Source organism: Larus michahellis, chromosome 5 (genome assembly GCF_964199755.1).
Source record: "Larus michahellis chromosome 5, bLarMic1.1, whole genome shotgun sequence".
Classification (NCBI taxonomy): Eukaryota; Metazoa; Chordata; class Aves; order Charadriiformes; family Laridae; genus Larus; species Larus michahellis.
In genome coordinates, this window is record NC_133900.1 from 45,200,867 (window position 1) to 45,226,408 (window position 25,542).

General features: G+C 37.9%; 1 protein-coding gene across 4 annotated transcripts in view; it reads left to right on the forward strand.

The window, feature by feature from the left end:
* Positions 1-25,542, forward strand: part of CLCN3 (chloride voltage-gated channel 3) — a 72,755-nt gene that overhangs the window by 25,014 nt on the left and 22,199 nt on the right. For 2 of the 4 annotated variants that reach the window (XM_074586984.1, XM_074586983.1), the window contains exons 3-6: positions 18,632-18,789; positions 21,117-21,216; positions 23,512-23,699; positions 24,385-24,507. In XM_074586984.1, the coding sequence (XP_074443085.1) occupies positions 18,632-18,789; positions 21,117-21,216; positions 23,512-23,699; positions 24,385-24,507 (569 nt within the window). Of the gene's footprint in view, positions 1-5,712; positions 6,006-18,631; positions 18,790-21,116; positions 21,217-23,511; positions 23,700-24,384; positions 24,508-25,542 lie in introns of those variants that run through there. The other 2 variants (XM_074586985.1, XM_074586986.1) reach the window with 2 other exon arrangements.

Below are 25,542 nucleotides of genomic sequence, written 5' to 3' on the forward strand. Positions count from 1 at the left end.
CATTATTTCCCCTTTTTTCTGTTTATTTCTTTCTTCTCCTGCTCAAAAGTTTGGCATGGCAGTAGGGTGTGTTTAGTTGTGTTTCACTGATTCAAAGTGAAGGCTGAGCTACCCGGGGGGGAAGTCAGTCTCAGAATTGATTACACAACATGCTTGCGGCTATATGACCTGTTCTGCTGCATTCTGTTTGCTGGTTGGGTCTGACTTCAATTACCATCTTCCGTGTCTGGACAGTGAGTAAAAGCACCACTGGAAGTTATACAATACCGTAGGAGAATAATTCAAGAACCTGTGGTTGGCCAGTGAAAAAGTAAGCTTATTAGGCTAGATCCTGGAATATAAAGTGTTCTCTTCTGGGTGAAATGATTGTGAGCAAATTTAAATAACTAATTTGTGGGAAACAAACGATCAGCAAAAAAAACCTGTGATTAGGAAGCTGGGGTATTTTTTCTGTATTGCAAATAGAAAAAAAAAATCTTATTGTGTATTATCGCGAAGCACGTTCTTTTGTATTTTTTTGACTCTTGTTTAAACCCCATCTGCCTTGAACTACTCAACAGCATATGTTATAGATTTTTCTTCTGCTTTTACATTATTTGATCTAAAATTTTTCCTGTCATTGTGTGTCTGCCTCATTGTGGCTTTTGATGAGGTGGCAATGGAAACAGCTTAATGGAGTCTTCTGTAGATAGCTTGATACACAGCTAGGAGCTTTTTGCTAATGCCACTGTGATCAAGCACAGAGTCTTATATACTGCTGATGAATGAATGAAGTTTGGGATTCTGTAATTTAAGATTTTAATTTTTTTTTCCTTTTTTTCCTGTGTATTAATTTGAAGCTATGTGTAACTGAACTTTTTTCCTCTCTTTTTTTCTTGGTCTGTGATTACATCTTTGAGTTGTTTCATCTGGGACTATGTCTGGGTACCAGAACTGGGAGAAGGGTCTTTGTCCTTTTATTGTCTTTAGAGTCCCCACTGCTGGCTCTGTGTGACCCAGATGAGAAAGTTGAATGATTTTATGCAGAATGAACAAAGTCAGACTGAAGGGGCTACAAGATTAGTAAATGGAGACGAGTTAACTACGAGAAGTCAAGCTGGTAGATGGATTAGATTTGGGCTTAGTTTGGCCACATGGATTGAGAAAAGAGTAAATGAAGGAAGAAATCGGAAAAAGGGCAGGGGAATAAAGCTGGAAAGAAAAGGTATGGAAGGACAGTAGGAATGGGACACAGTAGGTTTTGAGACATTTTGTATATTCTTTGGGCACCCTGTTGTAAATGGATGCTTTTGTGCCCAGCCTTCAACTGAGGGTGCATACGAGTTAAATTATTTTCAGAATAGTTGGAGATGGTAGCTGTTTTGAGGAGTGCTCTATTATGTAGCTTTTTTCAAGAGAACGTTATCTTCTAGCTCTGCTGAAGGAGAAGATTTAGTTTTGAATAATAATAGGAAAGAAAATGACAGTTAAGAGTCACCAGAATCTTTTGCCATCAGTCACACTAGCATTTGTAATTATCAGACGCATTTTTGGCATCTCGTGTTACTTTAATGAAATCATTCAGCATCCCCCGTCTTACATTTGGAATTTCATAAAAGATATGATTTTAATTTTCTTTAGCTGGTGCGATGAAATTACATAGTCTATCACCAAAATAAATCAAGTAATTGAAGAAATTGAGAGAATGTGTTTGGTTTATATGTACAAGGTGTGTGGCTGTCTTCCTTAAATCTAGCTTGCTTTTTAATATGAAATGGTGGAATGGTGCTTCAGAATTAAAGTCCTCCCTCCAGCCTTCAGTAAGCAGGCCGTCATACCTCTGTGATACTCTCCTTCTTTTCATTGGCCTTGTTCTGTCACCTCAAAACGCCTTGCCCTGGGTGTATCCGATTTATCTAACCTCTGACTTGTTTTTATATTTTTAGATACTTTATCTTGGAATATGTTTCTTCTCTCTCCCTAAAAGGGAAAAGATAAGATGTGGAGGGAGGGTTAAGGTACCTTTCTTCATTTTCAGTATGCTTTAAAGGTGTGTCACCCGTGTACCTTGTGGTATTTCTAGAACAATGGACTTACAGCCCTTTTCTGCAAAGACAGATGCATCTAAGTGATGGTTAACAACATGCCTGTTGAGAACAATGGGAGCACTCAGATGTGTGAAGTTATTTGGGCATGGAGGGTTTCTGGGATTGCGGCCTTAGTCTGTAATTACTGTGATGAAATCTTGAAAGCAAGCTGCTGTACAGACCTCCTATTTACATAGGAGCTGTTCTATGGACTAAATGGGCCATTTTAAGGGGTCATTGAAAATAAGGCTATTGTAAAACTAAGTTTTGGCCTTACAAGAAGTTGTTCATAATGTTATGTATTTCATAATACCCAAAATACCTAGTTACCTAGAGTCACCATTTCACTAACTACAGTTTTGGAATTTTCTGAGCTTCACAACAGAAATAACTGTCATACTCCTTTGAATATAAAATTATCAGGCCGTTAAAGTCAGACACTATTTCAAACCAGGTAGAAAAAGAGTAATTTGGAAAGATGAAATTGTATAGACTTTTAGATATTAAAAAAAAAAAGACTGGCTTAACTAGGTCAGGTTAGCATGCATAGTATGGTGTTCTCTCTCTCTCTTGCTTAAAGAAAACAAACCACCAAGCACTTTTCATTGTATTATAGGAAAGGGAATGTACACGGTGGTAGAGTTATGAACAATGAGAACACAAGCTGCTAGTAATTGAGAAGGGAAAATGACTGTTCTGCTTTTTAAGACTAGACAAAGAAAGGACTGTATTTGGCAGCCAGTCTATAAGCAGTGACCTTGGAAGAGCTGTTACAGTTTAATATTAGGTAGACTCTTGAAATTTTATGTAGCAGATAAGAAGTTGTATCTGTTTTACACTGCAGAGTTCTTGTCATTATTTTCCCTCATATGTAAAGTTTATCAGATATGCTCTTCAGCTAGTTAGGCCCTTCATCTTTTCCAACTTGAACTGAATTTTAGGCTTCTGTAGAAATTTTGCATGTGCCTTAGTCCAGTGAAGAAGTTTAAGCCAACAAGTTAGGCATTTCTTTGCTGTGATTGATTTTTATTATCTGTTCTAAGACATTCCAGGCCTTCAATAACCACATGAAACTCTTAAACTAGCAGTAATCTTCCACACTGTGTTAATACGAGTCCCTTATATCCTGTATTTCATATTCTTTCAGATGTGGAGTTGAATTTATAGTCTTGTCTTCTATAATCAACATAATAAACTCACTAACAGCTCATTCTGTAATAATCCTTTATTCAGGTTACAAAAATTGTTGTCATATTTCTTCCTGCTGTGAATGACTTTTTATTTAGGGCCTTACAGTAAGGTTACAGGCTTCTTTGCAGGTGCTGTTGAGATGAGTTCAGAACGCTCGGGGATTTCTGTTGTACTTCTCCGTAAATAGAAGTAATGTGGATAATTTAAAGTTCAGAGTTGCTTAGGTTTGGATTTTTTTACAGGCAAAAATAAATGGTGAGAATGCATAACGGCTCTGAAAGTCACACACTTTTGGATATTCAGGATGCTAAAGATTCAGTTGCTCTTGTTGAAAAGGTGATTGTGGGAGGCTACTCTTCAGAAAGCATTTCCTTGCATAGATGACAGCAAATAGAAATGTTTCTTTAACTCAGTAGAAGACACTGGTATTTTAGAACTGAGTATTTGTGGCTCTAGGGTTCCCTTGTTATGGAGATAAGATAGTCTTTAAGGTTTTAAAATATATTTTGCTATATGCTGTTATGTTTGGTTTTGGTTTTTTTTCCTTCATTCTTACTTGTTTTACCATCTGTAGAGATACCAGCGTTTTCTCAGTGTTTGTATTGGAGCCATATTTTTAAGATTTAGTATATTGACAGGTCTGTGAAGTAAATCCAGTATTTCTTTATGTCCTACTCTGTGCTCAAAAAGATCATTTACAGTAGACAGCTTGTAACATTGGCATTGGCCTATAAAAGACGTAACTTCCTTAAGAACATACTTGGAAACTCACTTAAGAAAATATTGCATTTGAAAACTTAAATAGTTTTCTGTCTGTCACACTCAGAGAGGTGGAAAGGCATACCTAATAAAATTAAGTCCTTTCCGTGTGTCCTGTGAGAATGGAACTGAAGCTGGGCCTTTGTGCTGCGGGCAAGCATCAATAGTCTCAGTAATTTCACTGGGACCCCTCAGTTACCTAAATCATGTGTTTGTGTGTATACACACACATATGTACAAGATATATTAAAGTCTTATACTGAGGCAGTATGTCTACTGCCTTGCATATCCATTTTCAGGTCTTGAGAGCATATTTTTTCCTTTTATGTAGTTGGACAAAAATTAATCTCTGCAATTTAAGTAATAGTGTAGTAAATGGATGACACATTTTACTGAAGCAGAACACTTACAATGACTGAGAATAATAGATCAGGGAACAATAATTTTATATTACCTGCCAGAGGGGGGAAAAAAGGAAAAATAAAATGCACATCTTACATAAGCATTTCATTACAACTGAACTAGCTATGAAAACCTCATGTAAAATAGTTTTCTTATCTGGAATTGTGAGATAGGACCAGTACAAGATCGTACAGTAAACAAATTAATACATGGATACAATATGCTTTCAAATGCAAGCAATAATGTAGTCAGTTTATGATTCCCTGTCTTTAGATACCGATTATTTGAAGCGCTTGGGTTTCACCAAAGCTGTAGCAGTGACTGTTGGATGATGGATCCCATGGACGCCTCGGTTAGCATTTGTGGGGCTTGTTGCCTGGTTTGAGTCCGTGACTTTTAAGGGACTCAGAGCGTTTTGTCAACATGTAGAGTAATGCAAACTTAAGTTTGCATTTATTACATTTACTTTTTTCCCCCGCAGAGCTTTTTATTATGAATATGGGCATTATGAGGTTGTAATACCAGAATAATCATCACGAAAAAAAATAAAAATCGGAGACACCAGACCACTTTAGTGAGATATGTAATTAAATTCTTGCTTTAATGTTTTTTGATTACGTATGTTCAAATCTGACGTTTGCTTCTGTAGAACTGAAAGTTCTCCAACGTGAGTGGGGGTGGAGGTGACAGTGGGGTAAGCAGAGTGCGTGGCTTTTAGCAGGTTACCTTGTTCTTCCTCGGTGATAATCATTTTAATGTTCGAAAAGGATGAAGAAAATTAGTGGGAGATAGACTTCCCCACCATCACTGGGTACTACACGAATTTTGATCTTCTATGTCCCTTCGGAGTACAAGGTGATGGCAGCAGCTTAAAAATCTCCGTAAGGGCGGCCGAAATAAGTTCGAATCTCTTTCTTCTCTTCAGCTTCACGCACCGAAAGGCAGGTTTGCCGGTTTAACCCACCCACCCCCGCCCCGTTCACTTGTTGAAGGGGCCGGCGGTTGTGGCGGCTCGGCGTGTGCGAGTGAACTTCTTCCGCCGTCGCTCATACGTCTGTCCCCACGACGGTCCCCTCTGACGCGTAAGCGGCGGGGCGGGGGCTCACACCCCGGGCGCCCTCTCGGGGGTTACCTCCCCCGTAACTTACAAACGGGCTCTTTTCCCCTCCTTCCCGTCAGCGATTAACTAGGCGGCTTCGTTGTTCCCGTGCTGACGACACACAACCCGCAGCGCCGCCCCCCCCCCCCCTCCCGCCAGGTAGCGGGGCCGCGCCCGGGGCCGCCCCGCGGGGCCGCGCCCGCCCAGCCCCCGGCAGCGGCTGCGGCCGCCCCGCGCTGACATCAGCGGCGGGCAGAGCCCGGCTCCTGCGACAAGGCGGCGGCAGCGGCGGCGGCGACGCGCAGGCCGGATCCCGGTCAAACATGGCAGCGTCCCCCGCGGCCGCCCTTGTGTAGGAAATGCCGCGGCCCTTCTGAGGCGGGCTCCGGGAGGGTTGGTGGCGTCCATGGATGTCTCTTCGGATCCGTATCTGCCCTACGATGGCGGGGGAGGAGACGGCATTCCCCTCAGGGAGTTGCATAAACGAGGTAACGCCGAGCGGACGTTCGAGTGACTTGTTTGCATATGTGGATGTGCCAGACTGCTGTGCAGGTTTTGAAGCAGAGGTGTAAAGGCTCGTTAATTACCGCATCGCTTTGTTTCGCCAGCCTGGTGCCTTTTTCCAGGAGGAGGAGGGTTCGGTTCTGGCTCGCTCCTGTGCTGTCAGTGATTGTTGTCTCTGTGGGCAGATTAGTCCTGCTTCACATCTCATCGGCTTGTGACTCCATCTTCGATATGTGGCTGGCTTCCCTTTCTCTCTCTCTCTCTCTTTTTATTTTTTAAATCAATAAAACCACGTCGTGCACAAAAAATCCCCCCAAATTGTGGTTGTGACTGACCACGACCAAATTGGCAAGAGTTTATTAAATAGGCTGTTTTCATGCCTTTCCCTAACTTGAACAGGCACAGTGTTTGTCTGGCTTTGAAGTTTCCATACGTGCCTTGAGACTTGACTCTTTGTTGACGTCTTTGATAAGTGAAGGGAAAGCTCTACAATTGTAATATGTCAGTTAAACCAATATTGATGAGCTCTTAAGAAACCAGAGCTTTGTGGTAGGTTCTTTATACTGTTGCTTGCAAGGAAGCAGATTTAAAAAGAAAACAGCGTTATCAATGTTCAGAGGAAAAATCCTCTTTTGAGCTTGCCTTTTGTTTCTTACTGCAAATTTAAAGCAGAATACATTCTATAAAGATTTGGTTTTGTACGGAGGGAAGTTGTAGTAGGAATAAATTAATGTTACGCCTTCAAATTCTGAGGATGTAAGTCTTTTTTTTCTTGTTTGGATTTGATGGTTACACTTTGATGTTTAAAAACAGTAAACATGGTAAATCTCCCTTTAGTTTTGTTTAAATTGGCTAGTCTAAAATTAGAAAGTTATCAACGTTTATGGCCGCTGGTGATGGCATTAGAGAGGAGGTAGGCTGAGAATAAAGATATGATTAACATAAGATGATTTTTTTCCCTCTCCATGTTATTTTATTGTTTTACTTCTTGTAAACTCTTATTTCTATAAATGAATAAATTAGGTCACACTTTTCTGTCTTCTACTGTCTTTATCTGTGTTTTAGTAGGGTTATTTGTTGTCTTTTTATGATTTTTAGAATGTTTTTCAGCATACGTTAAGAGTATCAACAAGTTCTGATAAGGCTTAGAGTATTTCAGGCAAGCAAATTTTTCTCTGCCCAGATTATTATGATGTAGCAGGTGCTGGTTAGTTCTCTAAGAAAGATTTTAGAATAATTTCTGAGAAATCGAGGATGACATTTTCTTAGAACATTTGCAAAGTGTGAATTGGAGATCTTATCAATGTATATAAATACCTGAAGGAAAGGTGCAAAGACAACTGAGCCAGGCTCTTCTCAGTGGTGCCCAGTGACAGGACCAGAGGTAATGGGCACAAACTAAAATACAGGAGGTTCAGGAGGTTCCCTCTGAACATCAGGAAACAGTTTTTTATTGTGAGGGTGACTGAGCACTGTAACAAGTTGCTTAGAGAGATTGTGAAATCTCCTTCGTTGGAGATATTCAAAAGCTGTCTGGACGTGGTCCTGAGAAACCAGCTGTAGTTGGCCCTGCTTGAGCAGGGGGGTTGGACCAAGTGATCTCCAGAGGTTTATTCCAACCTCTACCATTCTGTGAGTGTAGATTTGTAGATAGTTTTGAAGATGAAAACCGCCCTGTTATTACACTTTCAAGCTCTGCAAATTATAGGTAGACACTGAAATGAGATCAGCTCTATATTCCTGGAAAATAACAAATTTTAGTTGATTTTTACAATACAAAAAGTAGAGGTATGTGCAGTACAAACTGGTGTCTGGCACATTGGAGTATTGCTATTAAATATATAGTTTACAAGTACTGTAATGAAAACAGTCTAGGGTTCACCTAGGTGTTCCCATTGTGGTGACACCACTAGGAGCCAGCAAGAAAATTCCCAGTTGTGACTTGTCACTTTTTGCAGTTTCATTTAATTCCGTTAGGGCTTGTACTTCCTGTATTCTAATACCGTATTTTAAAACCAGTGTTCCTGGTGCCTCTTTGGTTTGCTATAGTGAGTTTTTGTTTGAAACAAACAAACAAAACCCCAACAGTGTTACCATAATCTCTTGCAAATCTTAATTTGTCAAGTGCATATGACTCATAAGAAAATTGAGTCTCCAGACCAGTTTGTTCCATAGATTTAATCAAAATTTGTGTGTATTTCCTGCTGATTTACAATACCTCAGTAATGTGTTATTGTCATCTAGCTATCAAAATGAGGCTTAAGATGCTAACAGACAAAATAAAATTTAAAGTAAATTCTTGACATTTCTGTATTATCTGAGAGTCTAGAAAAGGATGCTACCAAGATTTTTTTCCTCTCATGTAGATTTCAGAGCACTGTAATAAAAACCTAGAGAAAATGGATAAAGCTATTTTGAGATAACACACTTAATTGTTAAAGCCTGTGGAATTTTTTCCCTTATTCACATACTGACAGCTCTTCTGTCCTGCAGAGTAATGTTCACGTCATGCAAAACTGCTTTGTAACATCAAAGCATTTGTTGCACTAATTGGCTGCAGCATCTCACCCAAAGTGGCTGTACCTCAGCAATGGTGAAATGACTGTTTAAATCATTAGGGGTCTTTGAGGTTTAATTAACGGCCTTTACAATGAGATGAAATACAAAGTATTATAATACATTATTATTAAAAGCCTGACCCATTGGTTTGCATTAAGATGTTTTATTTTTTTAAATGCAAATACGCTGTGAAAATGTATTTATTAATTATGTTTATCTTTTAATGTTGATTACTCATCGTAATCTATTTGAAAAAAATACAGGTGTTATTGAATACTTCGTATCATGACTTCCTTAAACTTGCTCTGTTTATGAGCTTCTCTTTATGTGGTACTAAATGCATCGTTCCCGACCTCCTTATCCTGCCCTGATATACTGAAATAAAACTGCAGGAATACAGTTCAAAGAGTTAAAAGTACTACTACTCCCCTCAGAAAGGGGTTTTAAGTCCTGATTTAGGATTGCATTGACATGTACACTTTTTCATAAGAATTTTTTATATAATAAACTATATGCTGGAATATATGTTGTGTAAGTAAATTATTTGTGTTGCTCCGTTCTTTGCCCTTGGATTTATTTTTCTATCATTTTTGCTAGCTGGACCCTTTTTGAAAGTTCCAAATTACCAATATCTTGCTTGTCTTCCAGCTGTTCACAGACATGCTCGCACTGTTTGATCCCTCTCTTCCCTTTTTTTCCCCCTAAATAAGCATTCATTTTACCATTCTTTAAAAATTTGAGATCTGAGTGATAGCAGTACATGTGTAGTGGCCAGGCTGCCAGAAGCAAAACCTGAGCTTCAACAAGCATGAGAGTTGTTAACTCCTTTTTATTTGTTACATATATTAGCACATCTTAGATTTTGGAGGTCCTCTAGCAAAATAAATTAAATGCTGTACCACTAATAATCTGTGATTGAGTCAATAGCCATGAGATGTGAAAATTACATATATAAAGAGCACACCAAATTTAGTGATTACTTGGTTTTAGTAAACCTAATTTTTTTTGAGACAGAATAGCACACAATTTCATTTATTGTGCGTAAATCACCACTGCAGGTAGGTGCAACTCCTAGTGCTTAGACTATACTATAGTATATAACAGTAATATAACAGTATAATTTGGGAAAACTCTTCACTCCGCTTCCCCCCCTTCCCCCAGCTACACCTGTTATCATACACTGTGGGGCAAAGGACACTTAATAATATCCTAGGAAGAGTCTGAGTCAGATGCATACTGAGCCAGTTCAGATCCTCTAGGTGGTAAAAGTTAATACTTTTGTATTTTAGGCTGCGTTTCTGCTTCTGGGCCTCTAGTGTTTAGGAATTAGTAGATAAATCAAAAGCGATTAGAGACTGAAATTCTCAGCGTGACCTTTGAAGTAAATGGGTGTGAAAGTTGTGTACACATGCTCAGAGCTAGAGTTTGACCCTGAAATTTTATTGGTAGCAGGAGGAGAGTAATAAAATTAATTTTTAGACTACTGACAAGCTCATGACAGAAAATGGAATCAAGATGATTGTAGTTGTTTAACATCGATTGCTTTGAGAAAAAGCATTACTTGGAGAAACTCAACGTGGTTATGGCACTGAATTTCTGCTGCACTTTGTTTTAAGGTTCCTAGTATAAAAAGGGGATAAGGATTTTCAGTTATGAGTTTAGTATATTTGACTTGGGTGGTTAACAGAAAGTACCATGAGATATAACTACAGGTAGTTACAGGTTACCTGTCTGCGTGTGCTCTGTGACTGGTCAGGTTCTCTATTAAGCATGTATTTCTCAATTTTGGAAATCATTCTGAGATGTACTGTTATCTGAGGTATTAGAAAGCCCATGGACAAACCAAGATTATGCCCTCCCTTGGGCCTGAACGTGGCCTGACTGGGATAATCATATTAGCAGAATTATTATTTTTGTTGCATCCTGTCTTTTCCCTCCAAAACAATGTATAAGTAGCTCCTGCATACATGCAGCAGCAGCACTTGGAAATCTAATTACCTACATTTCTGTTGGTCTTGACTCTTATTGCCTTGGTCATTGCTAGGTGATAGATTACTTCCCTTTTGTAATGTTTGCTTTATCTAACTGTATGTTCTTATACCTTTTAATTTTCTCATCTCCTTCCTGCACTGTTCATGATCTGTGTAAGTTACAAATTTAGCACTGTGGGGATCCCCATAACTTCAGTTGCATATCTGAAGTCCCTGTGCATTATAGACATAATTAAATAAATGTAGTCCATTCTGCCTTTAAGGCTACAAGAAAAGAAATCTGTAGTAATAAAGTGATTTTTTTCTGCTGATTCATAGAAACAGAAGTGTTTCTTCCACCTAAAGTAAAAAGCCAAAGCTATTTGTGTTCTTCTTTTTTAATTATGCTATATACATTGAACAATACCTGACCTCCTCTTTGCCTTCTCAGATTCCTGGGCATTTGCAGTGGATGCAAGTCTTCAATAGTCTCGGTTTAACTCTGGGGTGCTATTATGCGGCTTTCATTTAACTCCTACTTTTTTGAAGGTTATTTTTACACCCAGATTTTTTTTTTTTTTTTTTTTGGCAGAGGAGATGGAGAGGAGCATGTTATCACTCAGTACTTTGGTAAAGCATTTTATTTCTTTTCCCTGTTCTTCAAATCTTGTTCTGAGTCTTCCTGTTTCCCACCTATCAGATCTTTTCAAGATGATTTTTGTCAGTTAGTGTATATACGGTTTTGTCATTTTTGTATAGATTTTGGCTGTAATGTGGAGACCAATTTGTGCTTTTAAGCCTTTGATGCAGTTTAGAAGAGCCAACTGAAGAGACAGGCTGAAAATTCATAGTTAAACACAAAGGGGGACACATTGCTTGATTATAAAGACTTTAAAATCATTGATCATCAACAGTAGCGAATTATAGCACTCTGGCATGGCATGCTGTGCTTCTGATTCTGGAATTTAAAAGTTTCTTCTAGCCAGGAAAAGACAATAATGCTTAATGATGCTTCTTGAGTGGGTACAGATAAATTTAAATAAACTGACAATTGTTTCTTGTCTTGCTTTTTAATTGAAAGCCTCATATTTTGCGGTTTGAATATGAAGACAGAAACAAGCTCCGGCACTAACACGTGTCTTGTGTATACAAATCTTCTTTATTACAAGTGTAAGTGATCCCTATGGTGTGCATTGCATCCAGGGTGCTCCCCCGCCTTCATTTCCCTTGCCACCTAATACCCAAGGACACACGGGTGAAGCAAAGCCTTGGATTAGTATCTGGCCTCCAGAAAGCTACAGCCCTTGCTGATTTTAGCACTCAGCAGGTTTGGATGCTCATGTCAGGGAGAGCTTATTCCAGCCTTAGGTGTAAACTGATTAGCTTCGTTTTCACTCAGAGGTGCATTTTTCTTTTTTCTCCCCTCCTTTCACGCTGCTTGGAGCAGCACCAGTGAAAGCCCTTGCACTGCTGTCAGACAGAAGGAGAGCTGATAAGGGCAGTACTGTGTCGTTGTGCACTGTCGAGAAAAAGGGATGTGTAAGCAGCAGCAAACTAGTGTGTTCTTGCTGTAAGACTTAGCAATTATGTAGCTTGTAGAGAAATACCTTTGAGAAATTGGTTCCTATTATTGCTCTGCCATTGACTCCAATATTGACGTTGTTTATCTGTTGTTGTGTTCACAACTCTGAAATGTTTTTAAACATAGCCACCTTTGGGAGTTTTGAGCTCTGTGAAATGAATGTTACTTTATAGTGTCTGGATATTAACATTTATATAGAAGTTTTGAATTGTTTCCAGCAGAAAGGCGTAATTAAAATCTAACAAGACCCCAAGGGTGCATTTATATATTTCAGTATAAGTAGTCTGACAGCTTGTTGCTGTGGAAGGGGGTGAACTTGCTCATCATTCCCCATCTCTTCTCTCGGTTCTTGCTCTTGCACTGGCTCTGTTTCTTGTCTGACAGCACAGAAGCTTGATTCCAGTTCTGTGTAATGGCAGAATTATTTTTTTATCGTTAGTTTTGTCTGCTTAGTTGCATTACCATAGTTAGTTGGTTTACCGTGCAGTCAGTTCCAAGGGTGACAGTGGGAGTGTGTGACCAAGAACGGGAGGGACAAGTAGGGGGAGCAAGATCTCTTATCTGGGTGGCAGCAGTCCGTTAGATCAGCTCAGCTTTATTGTGTAATCATGTCCTGAGAGATACGTCTCATTTCTTAAAATGGAGTAAGCCGATATATGCTCAGTTGGAGACCAAGCAGTGTATTTTGTGATGTGCATTCAGATAATGTCTGTAATATGCTGTATAGGGGTCTTAAACTTTATCATAGAATTGGTCCCATGTTAACTCTGTTAGCCACCCTCTTGAGCCTCTTCGTATCTCAGTTCTGCACCTTATTCTTTATGGAGGTTGTAGCTGTGTGCATTTGTTCTGTAGGTGATACTGGGTCATTGTTCAGATGGTCTCACATGGTGGACAACCACATAAAAAAATCTATTATGCAGTGTTTGATTACCCAGAATGCAGCATTTGTCTTAAATCTTGATGTTTCTCTTCTCTTTATTTTTATGAGAAAAGAATGAACACTACTCACAAGGAAAGAGTCGGGAGGGATTGTTGAACAGTTATGCAGGAATCAGGAATATCCAGTATGTTGCAAAACCTCTTTCTTGGGTGAAACTGTGTTTAGATAACTGTGAAGCACTAGCTCCCTCATTTCTTTAACTCAAGGTGTTTTTAAGTGTATTTTCAGTGGGGTTTTTAAATCACAGTGTGTGGAAACTGGAACCCACTGCCTCCCAAGAAGAGTGAACATCAAGAAGTGAGAACCCAGGTCCACTGGCTCTTCATTTCTTCATACTAGGGTCAGGATAGCAGGACCCTGAAGATCTTTATAATCTACTTGATTCCTTCACTTGGGGACTTGTTCTGAGAGATCTGTGAAGTGAAAAATGCAACAGCGTATGAGTGTTGGCAACTCACATTTTGATTTGTTAGTGTTGTAAAATGTTTTATCTTGAAAATTTTTGAACTGTACCATAGTGAATAATCAGTAATGGTCTGCTCATGTTTTAAAGGTATCAGTCCTTGCTGACATGACCTGTTTGGTTTTAAATCGATTAGTTAAAAACTTACCAGGTATTTTTCTTTAAAAACCCATGACTTCTATCAGCTGCATGTTGCTGAGAGTTCCTTTCAAATCTGAAAGAAATCTACCAAAAGAACAAGGGAGTATGGGATCACTACTAGAGGAGGTGAGGCAGCCTTTGAAAATGCTGTGCATGGCACCTGAAAAATGCTGGGTGTAATCTACATAAATCAGGTTTTTGTCATGTTTATCGTAGTTCCAGGATCAATCCAGATTGAAGACTGCTTCTATGAGGCACATATATAGAGTGTGAAAGAACAGATATTCCTTGCCTCAGCAGGATCACAAGGCAAGGAGGACTCTGTTATGTATAAAACAACTTGTGCGAGTATAGCAAAATATTAGTTCTGTAATTTCTTTGTTCCTGCTTTACGTCAGGAGGGACTAGCTAAGCAAAGCAGGAGGCTGGATCAGTAGTGTTGGGAGCTAACAGCCATTCAGTATAGCTTCATGTTCAGAGGGAAAGGAAGGAGAGCAGTATGGTAAGAGACTGCTTTTTCTGTCAGGTATAGTATCCTCTCAAGCAATTTTGGATTGTAGTTCTTTCATTCTCATTTAAAAAAAAACAAAACAACAAAACCCCCACTTCTTCAGAGATAAGAGCTTCTTTTATGGGGTTGAAATCTACTTCCCTTACTCCAGTTTTATCCATGTATCATTTTCGTTTGTTTTTGCTGTACCTCATTTTGGTCAGGTGTCCCAAAGTACAGTGTTTATTGTTAACCTTAATGCTTATTACACGGTTTTTCTTTCAACATGATGCAATATTCCTTATCAGTTTTTTGTTATTTCAGGTTTTTTTAACAACTTCACTTGAAGCAGTTCTTCAGCACTAACAGTGCTTATTGCTGAGAAAGGATTGTGCTGAAGGCTTGGAATTCCATGCATGGAAGGATAACAAAAGTCAGCTGCCTTCCTAGAAGGTAGTTCAGGCAAGGCGTACGGTGACTGAATCACCTAAAAGAGACAATCTCCTTTCTCTGAAGAAGCACGTTGCTTTTTATTGTCTGGAAGCTTTCTGTCTGCAAGCATGCAGTCTGTGATTGCAGCAGCTCACCAGTTATGTGTTGAGAATACAGGATTGTTAAAGGTGCTGTTGGAGAAGAGTGTGCTCATAAAGGGATGCCAGACACCTTAGTTTTGCAAAGTATGGAAGGATTGTGTTGAATTTGCTTTGTAAGGTTTCCTGTGAGGTGTATTGAGCCTCTGAGAGGATCAGTATATTACTCTTTGCCTCCCTGTAGTAACACAGGTTAGTTTGAAATAACAGTAATAATAAAAGTTCTGCCTGCCACTTTTACCATCTGCTTCCCTGTCTAATAAAGCCTTAAGCAAACTCATACATAACAAAAAGAGGCTTTGCTTTCTTTACAGCTGCAGAATGGCTCAGGTGTGTACATGCGGAAGATTGAGGTGTTCTATTATCATAGGTAGAAGCTGTGCCTGTGTACCTTGTGTCCTGAGTACTTGTTGTGGTTTTTAAGACTAAGGCTGCATATTTTGATGAAAAGCACTTGCGTTGAGGGGTAGCCTGAGAGAGTCTTGAAACTTAAGGGTTGGGGAAAAGGGGGAGGAAGGAAGGGGAAATACGTCCTGAACATTGGGAATGTCCAGAAGGCTATGTTTGCTAAATGCTACTATTTTATCAGGGTAATGATGATTTCCTGCTTGGAGGTTAGAATGTTGTGATGATAAATCTGTGTTATGGTAAGGATTTTAACAAAACCTATTAAGTTTAAAATAAATTCAGTAACACTTCTATGAACTGGCAACAAATGGTGACAATTTGCATGTGTTTATGCTGATCATTATCATCATAGCTGGAAGGAGCATCTTACCATGTGTGAAATGCTAGAGAAGAAAGGGAAGAAAGGGTAGTGGAAGCTTGTAAAAAGTGTTGAGTATTGGTAAAGGTATATTTCTTTAAATTCACCTTGAGAGTAGTTATGCACTACATAGATGATAATACTTGCTGAAGAATGTCCTCTCCCACTGCTGTCAGACTTAGCCTAGATACAGAGCACCAGATTTTTTACGGTTGTCCTCTTTGTGGTCCTCTGTAGGTTCTACCACACACTAATGCAGGGGTCACTGCTGCCTGTTTCTCCCTTGGTACAAGAGCACAGCTATTCAGCTGCGTCGGGCATTCACAGCAGCTCTGTATTCAACAGAACCATGTCTTCAGCTTCACTTCATCTTGTTCTGTGTCTCTTTCCCCATCATACAATAATCACTTACATTCCAATATTTGGTGTGCCAGCAAATGCTGGCAAGGACAGAGCCTGACACAGTTTCAGTGGGATTTTTATTGTATTCAGGCAATGGCCGTTCTTTGTGGTCTGCTCCAAGTTCTGCTTGGGGTCGGGTGCAGCAAGTGTGGTGCCATCCCTGATGGTTTCCCTGGAGAGAATTCCAATTCAGCACCTTCTGATATGCAGAAAATCATCTGTTACTGTTTGTGATACACTTATAACTCTCAGCTCTCCTTTGCTTTGTGTGGCATAGGATTGCATGCTCCTTATATAGCTATACCAAGCTATAGCTTTATATTGCTTCATATGTAGCAGGGCATACAGCCAACTCCCCTGGGGCAAAGGCAAGCTTTTGTCCTACCTGGATCACTCAGAGTCAGGAAACTGCTTGATCACATTGTAACTTTGTAGGAGATTAATAATTAAACTGTGGCTGAATTTAATTTATGTTGCCTTGCTTTCCGAAGGAGCTTAATTTTATGCAAAAATAACATTTTCATAGTGTATTCTTTTAATTTTGAGAGCTGAACTAATGATTACAGCGTGAATTTTGTTACTGCCTCTTCCACAAGATCGGCTTGTCCTTTCATCTAGCCAGACATGGATCTTGGACTTCCTTTCTAGTTATGAGAGTTGGAAATGGCAAGAGAATTGAATCCCTTATCCTAAAGCAAGGTTTTTACAATCACCACTATTAGCAAATCTGATTTTAATTTGTTGTTGTTAGCCTTTTATTAATGGAAGCATAGGTAATGCTTCTTTACATCTGCCTTAAGAGAGACTAGCAGCAGCTTTGGGAATAGATTTGCAGGGCTTAGGTATGGTGAATAGATGAGGGAGAGTTTAATATGGCATAGACTGGGGAAAAAACAGTATTAAGAAAGATTGCAGCCAGGCTGCCATGAGAGAATGGTATTGGCATTGTTGAGGAGTTGTGTCCTGCATTTGCATTCTCTTCTCTTACTTTAAGATTTTTTTAATAAAAAAAAAAGTAGTCTTTCTATAGAATTTTAAGCTTTTCTAGATGTAATGTGTATATGTAATGAATAGTAGTTTGTGTGTCTTGAAAATTTTAGATTGCATTTTGTCTTAATAGGATTTTTGTATTATTTTCTGGTGTGTTGTCTTTAACCGCTAACAAATTGTCCAAATAAGCACTGCAGGCATAAACGAGACCTCTCAAGCAATAGATGACTGAGACTCACCTTTGGGTCTGAGTATGGTGCCAGGTGTCACCCTGCTGTTTCTAGATCTCAGACTTCACAAATCTAAAGGGAAAACAGATAACTCACATTTACTAATTGTCAGTTGTTGATGAGAGCTGAGGCTGGTGAACTCGGCATTTGTAGCATTTGGAAGTTTACATGTAGGCCCTTTGAAGACTTTTTATTAATTTTTTTTTTTTTTAAGTTGGAAAGTTCTGCTGACCCACCAAGAAGCTGAGCCTGCAATTAAAAAAAAACTCAAAACCCCAAACAAGCAAACAAGAAAACCCAACTCAACCTCCCCACACCCCAGTTAACCATCCCAGTGTCAGTCTAGTGAAATGAGTTCTTGTCCCTGATTGAACTGATAGAAGTCATGGACAACTTGGGCCTACATCTTTAAGAACACAGATTACTGTGGTATGCCATATGCTATTGGCCAAATTATTTGTTCTCAGTCAAACAAGTGAGAATAATCACTCTTTAAATCGTCTAAATTAACCTCATTATAAATGTTCCCTTTTAGCAATTACTGTTGCAGAAGCAGTTTGTGTTGGGTGGGCAAATGGTGGCCATACTATATTTAGGCAGCCATCCAGCGGAAAGTTGTATTTGGGGTCTGTAAACTCAGGAACTCAAAAAAGCCAAGATATTACAGAACTGATGATATTTGAAATCTTAAAAAAATAAAACTTTCTTGATCGCTTGTGAAGGGGGAAAAATTCTCGGTACTCCTCTTGCTCGTCTTATTCTGATCACTGAAAGAAATACTGTTGGAGATGTTGCTATGTAAGCTGCTTGTAAAGGAACTAGCTAGTGATTACAAATTAGTAGATGACGTTTTCTTTGTACAGTATTTCCAGCTTCTCATGACTGAGGGCCGTTCTGTGAGTTACCTGAAATAAATTAAAAAAAAATTAAGTATTTGCTTGACTTGCTGTTATTTTTTAGCTGCACTGATAATCTGTTGATAATGTATTTTAGGTTTGGTTTAGACACGTAGGAGACATTGGTAATCAACAGTATGTACATTTAAAAATAACTGGCAACTTATGAAAGTGCTGTTAACTTTATATCTAATCATCTGGTTTTGTTTTCTTACAGTCACATTTTCCTCTGGTAGCTCATAAACTGAAATAAACTTCAAGTTAACTGTGTGCCAAAGGTGCTAATTTTTCCCACTTTGTTCTATTGAAGTTTCTCTGGACTCTGCACACAGAACAACAGTGTGTCCCGTACATTCATATTTAACCGATGGAAATACAAAGTGACTAGTATGCAAATTTAACCTACAGATGAGTGACAGAAAAAAATAGTGACATGCAACATTGACAGACCTAAATGAAGTAAAATATGCATATTATAGGAAGGGTCTTAATTACTTGTTCAGAAATTTTATATGCCATAGTGTTATGAACATTAGAATACTTTGTTTATTGCAGAATTAATTAATTCTTGTCTTTCCTCTGCCACAGGAACTCATTATACAATGACAAATGGAGGAACTATCAACAGTTCAACACATTTACTGGATCTTCTGGATGAACCAATTCCTGGAGTAGGAACATATGATGACTTCCATACCATTGACTGGGTTCGAGAGAAGTGCAAAGACAGAGAAAGGCATAGACGGGTACTACATAAATAACAATACTTGGAACATATATTTTGTTGGATGTTGGAACTAAGGTCTGATCTAGTAACACATATAAATATGTGGCTACTTTAAATTTGTAACTACTTGAACACTATTAAAAAAGCACAGTTTCATTGATACCTGCAGTCCTGCAACAGTATTATAACCTGGAAAGGAAACAGTAATTTAATAGAGTGGGAATAGTTCCCTGTCACCCAAATGACATTTTTACAATACTGCCTTTTTTGCATGCTAGTTTATTTAAGGCTGTTTTCCAGTATACATATGTTTGTAATAGTACAGTAGTGCTTATGGTGGTACTTGTACAGAAAAGCGAGCCCTGGTGTGTATTGCTGTTATACTGACACAAGTGTATCTGTGCTACTCCTATGTAGTGCTGCTGTTGTTTGGATTATGGAAAGTGAAAATTCTCCTATCTAAACCACTTACATCACTGTATATATGCTTAACAAAAAAGTAGTCTCGATATGTGCGGTAAATGTCCTTTCCACGGAACTTGCTTTTCTCCTCTTCTCTATTGATTTCTTCAGAAGATCTTCAAAGCTCAGGCCATTCATCTTTATCAGTGCGCTCTGAAACGAGTTCTTTCAGGAAATGGACTCGCGCTGTATTAGTCAGTAACGTGCTGGATACTGTCATTCACATAATAAGACTGGTTTAATAGCATTTCAGGAAGAATTATGCTATTTAGAGCCCTACTGCCAAACTTTTGGGATGCTTAAATTAATTAACCTTAAAAATGGAACAGATCTGGAGATGTGATTTCTCCTAAAATATTTTTAACTGATCAAAATGAATAGTAAAAAATCAATTGTATTTGTATGGAGGGGTCAGGGGAGAGGTTTCTTTGCGTAGGAGATCGTAGTGTTATTCTGCTTTCTTTGGAAACACCATTTTTAACTTTCTGGAAGCAAATGTAGGATGTATGTGCTGATTTACCTTGACAGGGTTAAAAGAAAAAATAATCTTACACTAGTTTAAAAAACAAAGCATCCACAATTGCACTATCTAGTGCTTTTTTAAGGAAGAGAGATCCTTGGACAATGGATCTAAGAACACGTACCTTGTTTAAATGCTTTTAATGAAAAGTAAGAAGGGGTTTCCCATGTAATAGTTTATTTCATAATTTGATGTCAAAGCAGTAATTAAAACAATGCCATCTTTATGCTGCAGACGTGTAGGTTAGTGTCTAGTGGATATGCCATTGCATAGAATTCTGTGCCTGACCAAACCCTGGCAAGGCAGTTCACACCTGGAAATAGGTTATCGTGGGTGAAGTCTCACAGCTGTTTCTGTTTAATTACTGTCAATATAATGTCTGAGACCAGAAAAGTCAGACAAGACAGTTCACAATTTATAAATATGCCCTGAATGATAGGAGACTGGCCATGTAGTCAAAGATGTAGGAAGAAGGAGTGAGTGCTAGGTCGTGGTGGTTTTTAAACACACGCTACCGTAGAAACATCTTTTTTTATAAACAAAAAAAAGTTTGAGACTCTCACAAACTTAGAGGAAACTATTAAAATATATTTATTTGCTTTAGGGGTGGTATTTTTTTCTAGATTTCTTTGCCTAGTATTGTACTTTCTTGGTTTGAGGGGGTTTTTGTGGTTTTTTTTTTAATGTTTGTTGCACATACTTTCTCCTTTTACGCTACGAAAAAACATAAGAATAGGATCCAATTACATAATCGTTAAACAAGTTTTGCACAAATTTCAGCCAAGTGCAGAAAGTAAATTAGGCTGAAATAAGAATTGCTATTTTTTCAGTGCAGTAGCTTTAGATGCTGTTAGTAATAATTGTCTAGAAGCATTATGGGGTAGTTACCCAGTTTTTGGTTTTCTTCTATTTTTGTGTGGTTTTTAGTCTAAAGATAAAAGAAAGGTGTTTATATTTAAAATAGAAGTTTAGGAATTTGAATTGTGTGGAATAGCTTCTTAGTAGTACACTAAAAGCTTATTCAAGGTTCAAGAAAAAATAATTAATATTTAGGAGAGAAATAATTTTACAATTACATTTTTAGATGTGTATCATAGAAAGTATTCATTTATGCTAATAATGCGTTTCCTGGGTTTTAGTTCTTTAAATTAAGCAGATTTACTTTCCTCTGTCGGTTGTTTGATGTCTGAATAACCAAGCTGATCTATGTAAAACACCAAACACAAAGAGAATGCTTGTAGTTTAAAGAGAGTGGATATTTGCCTGCAGCTTGCATCATGCAGTTTGTATGTCATACTTACTTTTTTTCTCCTATTGGTCTTACAGAAACATATACAAGTATACATAATGATTTCTCTCTGCAGATTAACAGCAAGAAGAAAGAATCAGCATGGGAGATGACAAAAAGTTTGTACGATGCATGGTCAGGATGGCTGGTAGTCACACTAACTGGTTTGGCATCAGGTAAATTAAAAACCACAAGATTTCTTTCTTGCATTTGTCAGCAAGTATAGTTACGGTGCTTTTCGCTTGTGTGTTATCCACCAGCACGGATAAGAGCTGGTTCAGACCACGACCGTCATTCCATGAGGGAAGGGAAAGGTTGATTATCTTGATTTAGTGTTTTGAGAGAAGGTTTACTAATCAAATGGAAAACAAAATCCTCACTGAATTCAGTGAGAATTTCTTGGAGTTATTGAACTTCCACCCACTAAATTATCAATGTTCTTTAATCCTGTAATTGAGATTGGTGTTTTCCCTTTCAAGGAAATTTTGCTTTTTTTCCTCTGTAGGATTTCTTGAGAAAGTGTATTAATTGATTGTGCTAGATGGGTTTTCTGCCATGAATATGGAGTTTGGTTTGTTTCTTTTTTTGATAGGAACTTTACTGAACCCATTAGCTTATTCCATATGAACTAAAAAAGTAGCTCCTGGTGTATTTATAGTTTCAGTAAATGCATTTCCTTGTAAAGCATGTTTATATACGAGCAAAGTCTAGCTATATGTTTATATCATACCTTTCTAGAGGTTGTCACACAGAACTATTAGCTCTAACAGGTAGAGTTTGTTGGCCTCTATTTCAGCTCTATCTTTTCTTCTTAATGTATTTTAGGATGAGTTTTACAGCTAAAATCGTCTGATAGTTTGTCACCCTGCTGTCATGCAGTGGTACTTTCTATCACATCGTTTGGAGTGACCAAAATGTGCAGGAGTGCAAAGTCACAAACTCTGTGCTCAGTTTTTCCAAAAAAAAAGTATTAAATTCAAGATATTAAATTAAATGTTAGGAAAATTAGATTAGTTGCAGAGTATGGCTGTGCCTGTTAAGAAGGCATGGTAACTGTATAATTACTGCTTAGCTATATACATAATCACTATCACAAATCACATATAAATGAATATATATGCAAAGTTTGTAGTATGTTTATATACCTGTGAATGTACAAACTGGGAGTATATAATTACTGGAAAATGCTTGTGATAATTTGGGTGGGAACGTGCAGTGTTGTGTTTCCACCCCCCAAGCTGCTATATGTATTAAAATAGCTTTTTAATGTATTAAAATTGTCTTCCTGAGCAACAAAGTAAGCAAATTATGGCTGTGAACGTTTTTAGGTTTTTCCGTTTCAATTGCTTTCTGTTGTATGCGTCTAGTGAATCCTAAGTGGTACAGCCTTGATTTCAGTCATAGGGAGATCTTATGTTTATGTATTGGAATTTGGTTTAAATTTTGTTCTACTGAAATACTGCCTTTGACTTTGACTTTGCTTGGCCCAGGATCTCAAACTGAGGGTCTGTCAAGATTAGCAAATATAAATTAGTAAATCTGAGGTAATTCTCTACTACTGACTTACACAAGTAAATTATGTCTGCCTCTGGACACTATTTCTAGTAGTGATTAATACCTTAAAAATAGTAAATGATAGCTAATTAACAATTGTACACATCCACAAAAATGCTGACTTTAGAAATAGATTTTCAGTATACTGCTACCATGAAAAAATGTTCTGTTTTTGTAAAATAAAGAGGTTTTTTAAATTATTTTTTTAAATCCTTTGAAGCAATTTCATAAGTAATGCCTATTTTTCAAGGACTCTTCAGCAAGTTTTCTGCAAGTAGTTAAAATACAGAATCCCTCTTAAGCTTTGAGTTTGTGAACTGCTTAATATCTATACCGTTTATTTCCTGCCGTAGGAATTTTAAATGCTCACCGTGTTACAGAATTAAGTCATTTTGTATAGGTATAGATTACGTGACTGTCATCAGGGCTTATTTGGTGTTATATTTATGTTGTTCTAAAACTGTTGGCAAGACAAGAACTATTTTCTCCAAATATGCTGTTCTGTGCAAAACGTAGTAGAAGAGTTCATGACCTCTCTGAGGCATGGCAGGGTAATTTTGTCAGAAGCTCTATTGTCTTTTTCGTCACAAAAGTGTATGGGTCCGCTTTTGACTCTAAACTCCTTAGTTTCAGTGGACTGTTGGAGAACTGTGGCATAGGAAAGAAAAAAAAGAAAAAAATAAATGCATTTGACTTGGGAAATATGTAAGTTACTAGATTCTTCAGTGAATACTAATCTTACCATAATGCAAAGAGGATATATTCCTGGAAACCAGTATTATTTTAAATGTCTGTTTCTTTCGGTTTTCTGTAATTTCAATTTACATCAATTACTACCAGCACATTTCTGCTTCATTTTAGATGTGTGCGTTATTCCTGTTTACCAGAATATTAATACAAAACTGTTCCTACAACAGGGGCACTGGCAGGATTAATTGACATTGCTGCTGACTGGATGACTGATTTAAAAGAAGGCATTTGCCTTAGTGCTTTGTGGTTTAACCATGAACAGTGTTGTTGGGGTTCAAATGAGACCACATTTGAAGAGAGAGATAAATGTCCACAGTGGAAAACATGGGCAGAACTAATAATTGGGCAAGCAGAAGTAAGTATATACCCATTCTTTGATGGTCTTGCTCAACAGCTGGACTGAACACGTTAAAAAAAATAATGGTCTTAAGTTTAGGGTACTGAACACAGATTTGGCTTGTACTGTCTGCTCCGTTTTTCAACATTTGAATTTATTAATAGGTTCTACTATAATAAATATGCATTTCACGCACTGCAAGGGTGCTTGGAGTGTTGCAGGTGTAAGGAAGTTATGCGTGAGTATAGAACTGTTAATAACGAGAATTTCTATTCTTGATCATAGCTATACGTAAAAAAGTAAAAATGAAATTTGTGGTGTTCTCCAATAAGAATAGATTCGTTTTATTTTTTTTTACTACAAACTTTTTTAAATAAAAAAGATTTACTTAGCATTCATTAGATTTTAGCAGCTAATAGCTATTAAAAAAAATACCTGTATTATGTTTTATTTTTTCATTTTAAGATGAAGTGTTAGAACATTTTCTACCTTGTATTACCCAGTCTTTGCTGATGTGCAGGTGTTGTGACTTTATGCTTTTTGAGCAAAACTCTGTCTTGGCTTGGTAATAGTTACTGTCCCTCAAAATGTGTGCATAAGTGTACTTGCAACGAGAGTACTCTTAGGTTATTTTAAGTAGTGATTTTGCTCCTACATCAAATTTATATTCTGACATTTTTGGGGGGTTTGTTTTTGCTTTTAGGGCCCGGGTTCATACATAATGAACTACATAATGTACATTTTCTGGGCTTTGAGCTTTGCCTTCTTAGCAGTTTCTCTGGTGAAGGTATTTGCTCCCTATGCCTGCGGGTCGGGGATACCTGAGGTGAGTTCTAACTAATATATACGTGTTAGATGTTTCATATTAATGTGAAAATTCTTGCTGCCTTACAGAGTCAGGGGTAAGGCAAGAGGGAGCACCCTTTGACTTTAACGAAATACATTAATACAAGTATTCAAATTGAAATAATGTAATTGTTCAAATTTGTTGCTGAGAAAAATACCCCAAATTTCAGAGAATCTCCTGAGTCTGTAGATTTTGCTGCGCGCTTTTTAAGGAAGCATTTAGCTTAAGAGTGTAGACTTCCAAAGAGTGATTTCCAAACCTGTTGCCAGTCCCCCCCTTCCCTATGCTAATTAGAGAGCGGTGATTCATTGACAGAATATGGGTCCATTGATACAGCAATTGATCTTTTGTTGCACTGGCTTTGATCACCTTAACTAGCACAAATCATCAGACAGCCACAAAGTAAAATGTGTAATATCTTCAAAAACTCTTTGTTTTTACAATTGCTGTCTGCTACTATACATAGAATGGGAGGAAAAAACCCAAAGGCAAAGTCTGGTCAGTCTCACTTCTCTGGTCATTTTGTAAATATGTTTTTATATATGTGTATTATAGAAGTTGAAGGGACAGATCCTACCTCTGAGTAAGCCTGGAGTGGTTCTGTGCCATTATTCCAGAAGAGATTTAATCCTAAATTGGTTTCCAAATTTAGCTAACTTTTACTTTCTAGACAGGGCTGCCCAGTCTTTTGTGTACATCCTATTTATAGACACGTTGTCCTTTCCTGTGATAACTGTATTATTTCCTATATATGGGCATATTTTCCAGGCTGATAATATGACGCTGTTAGGCAAAGTAATACCTTAGTCAAGTGGCACATCTTTTCTAGTGGAAAAAGGCTGATCTTTTCCATCTTTATACCAAGGAATCTACTGTTAAATTTTTATGTAGAGACAGTAAAACGTAAGGAGAAAACAGAGAGGTAAAATTGGTGCAAATGTGATACTGCTACAATAGATGACCTTGAGTGTAGTTTTCATAGGTTTATTTTTCCCTTGGGAGTTTTCTGACTTT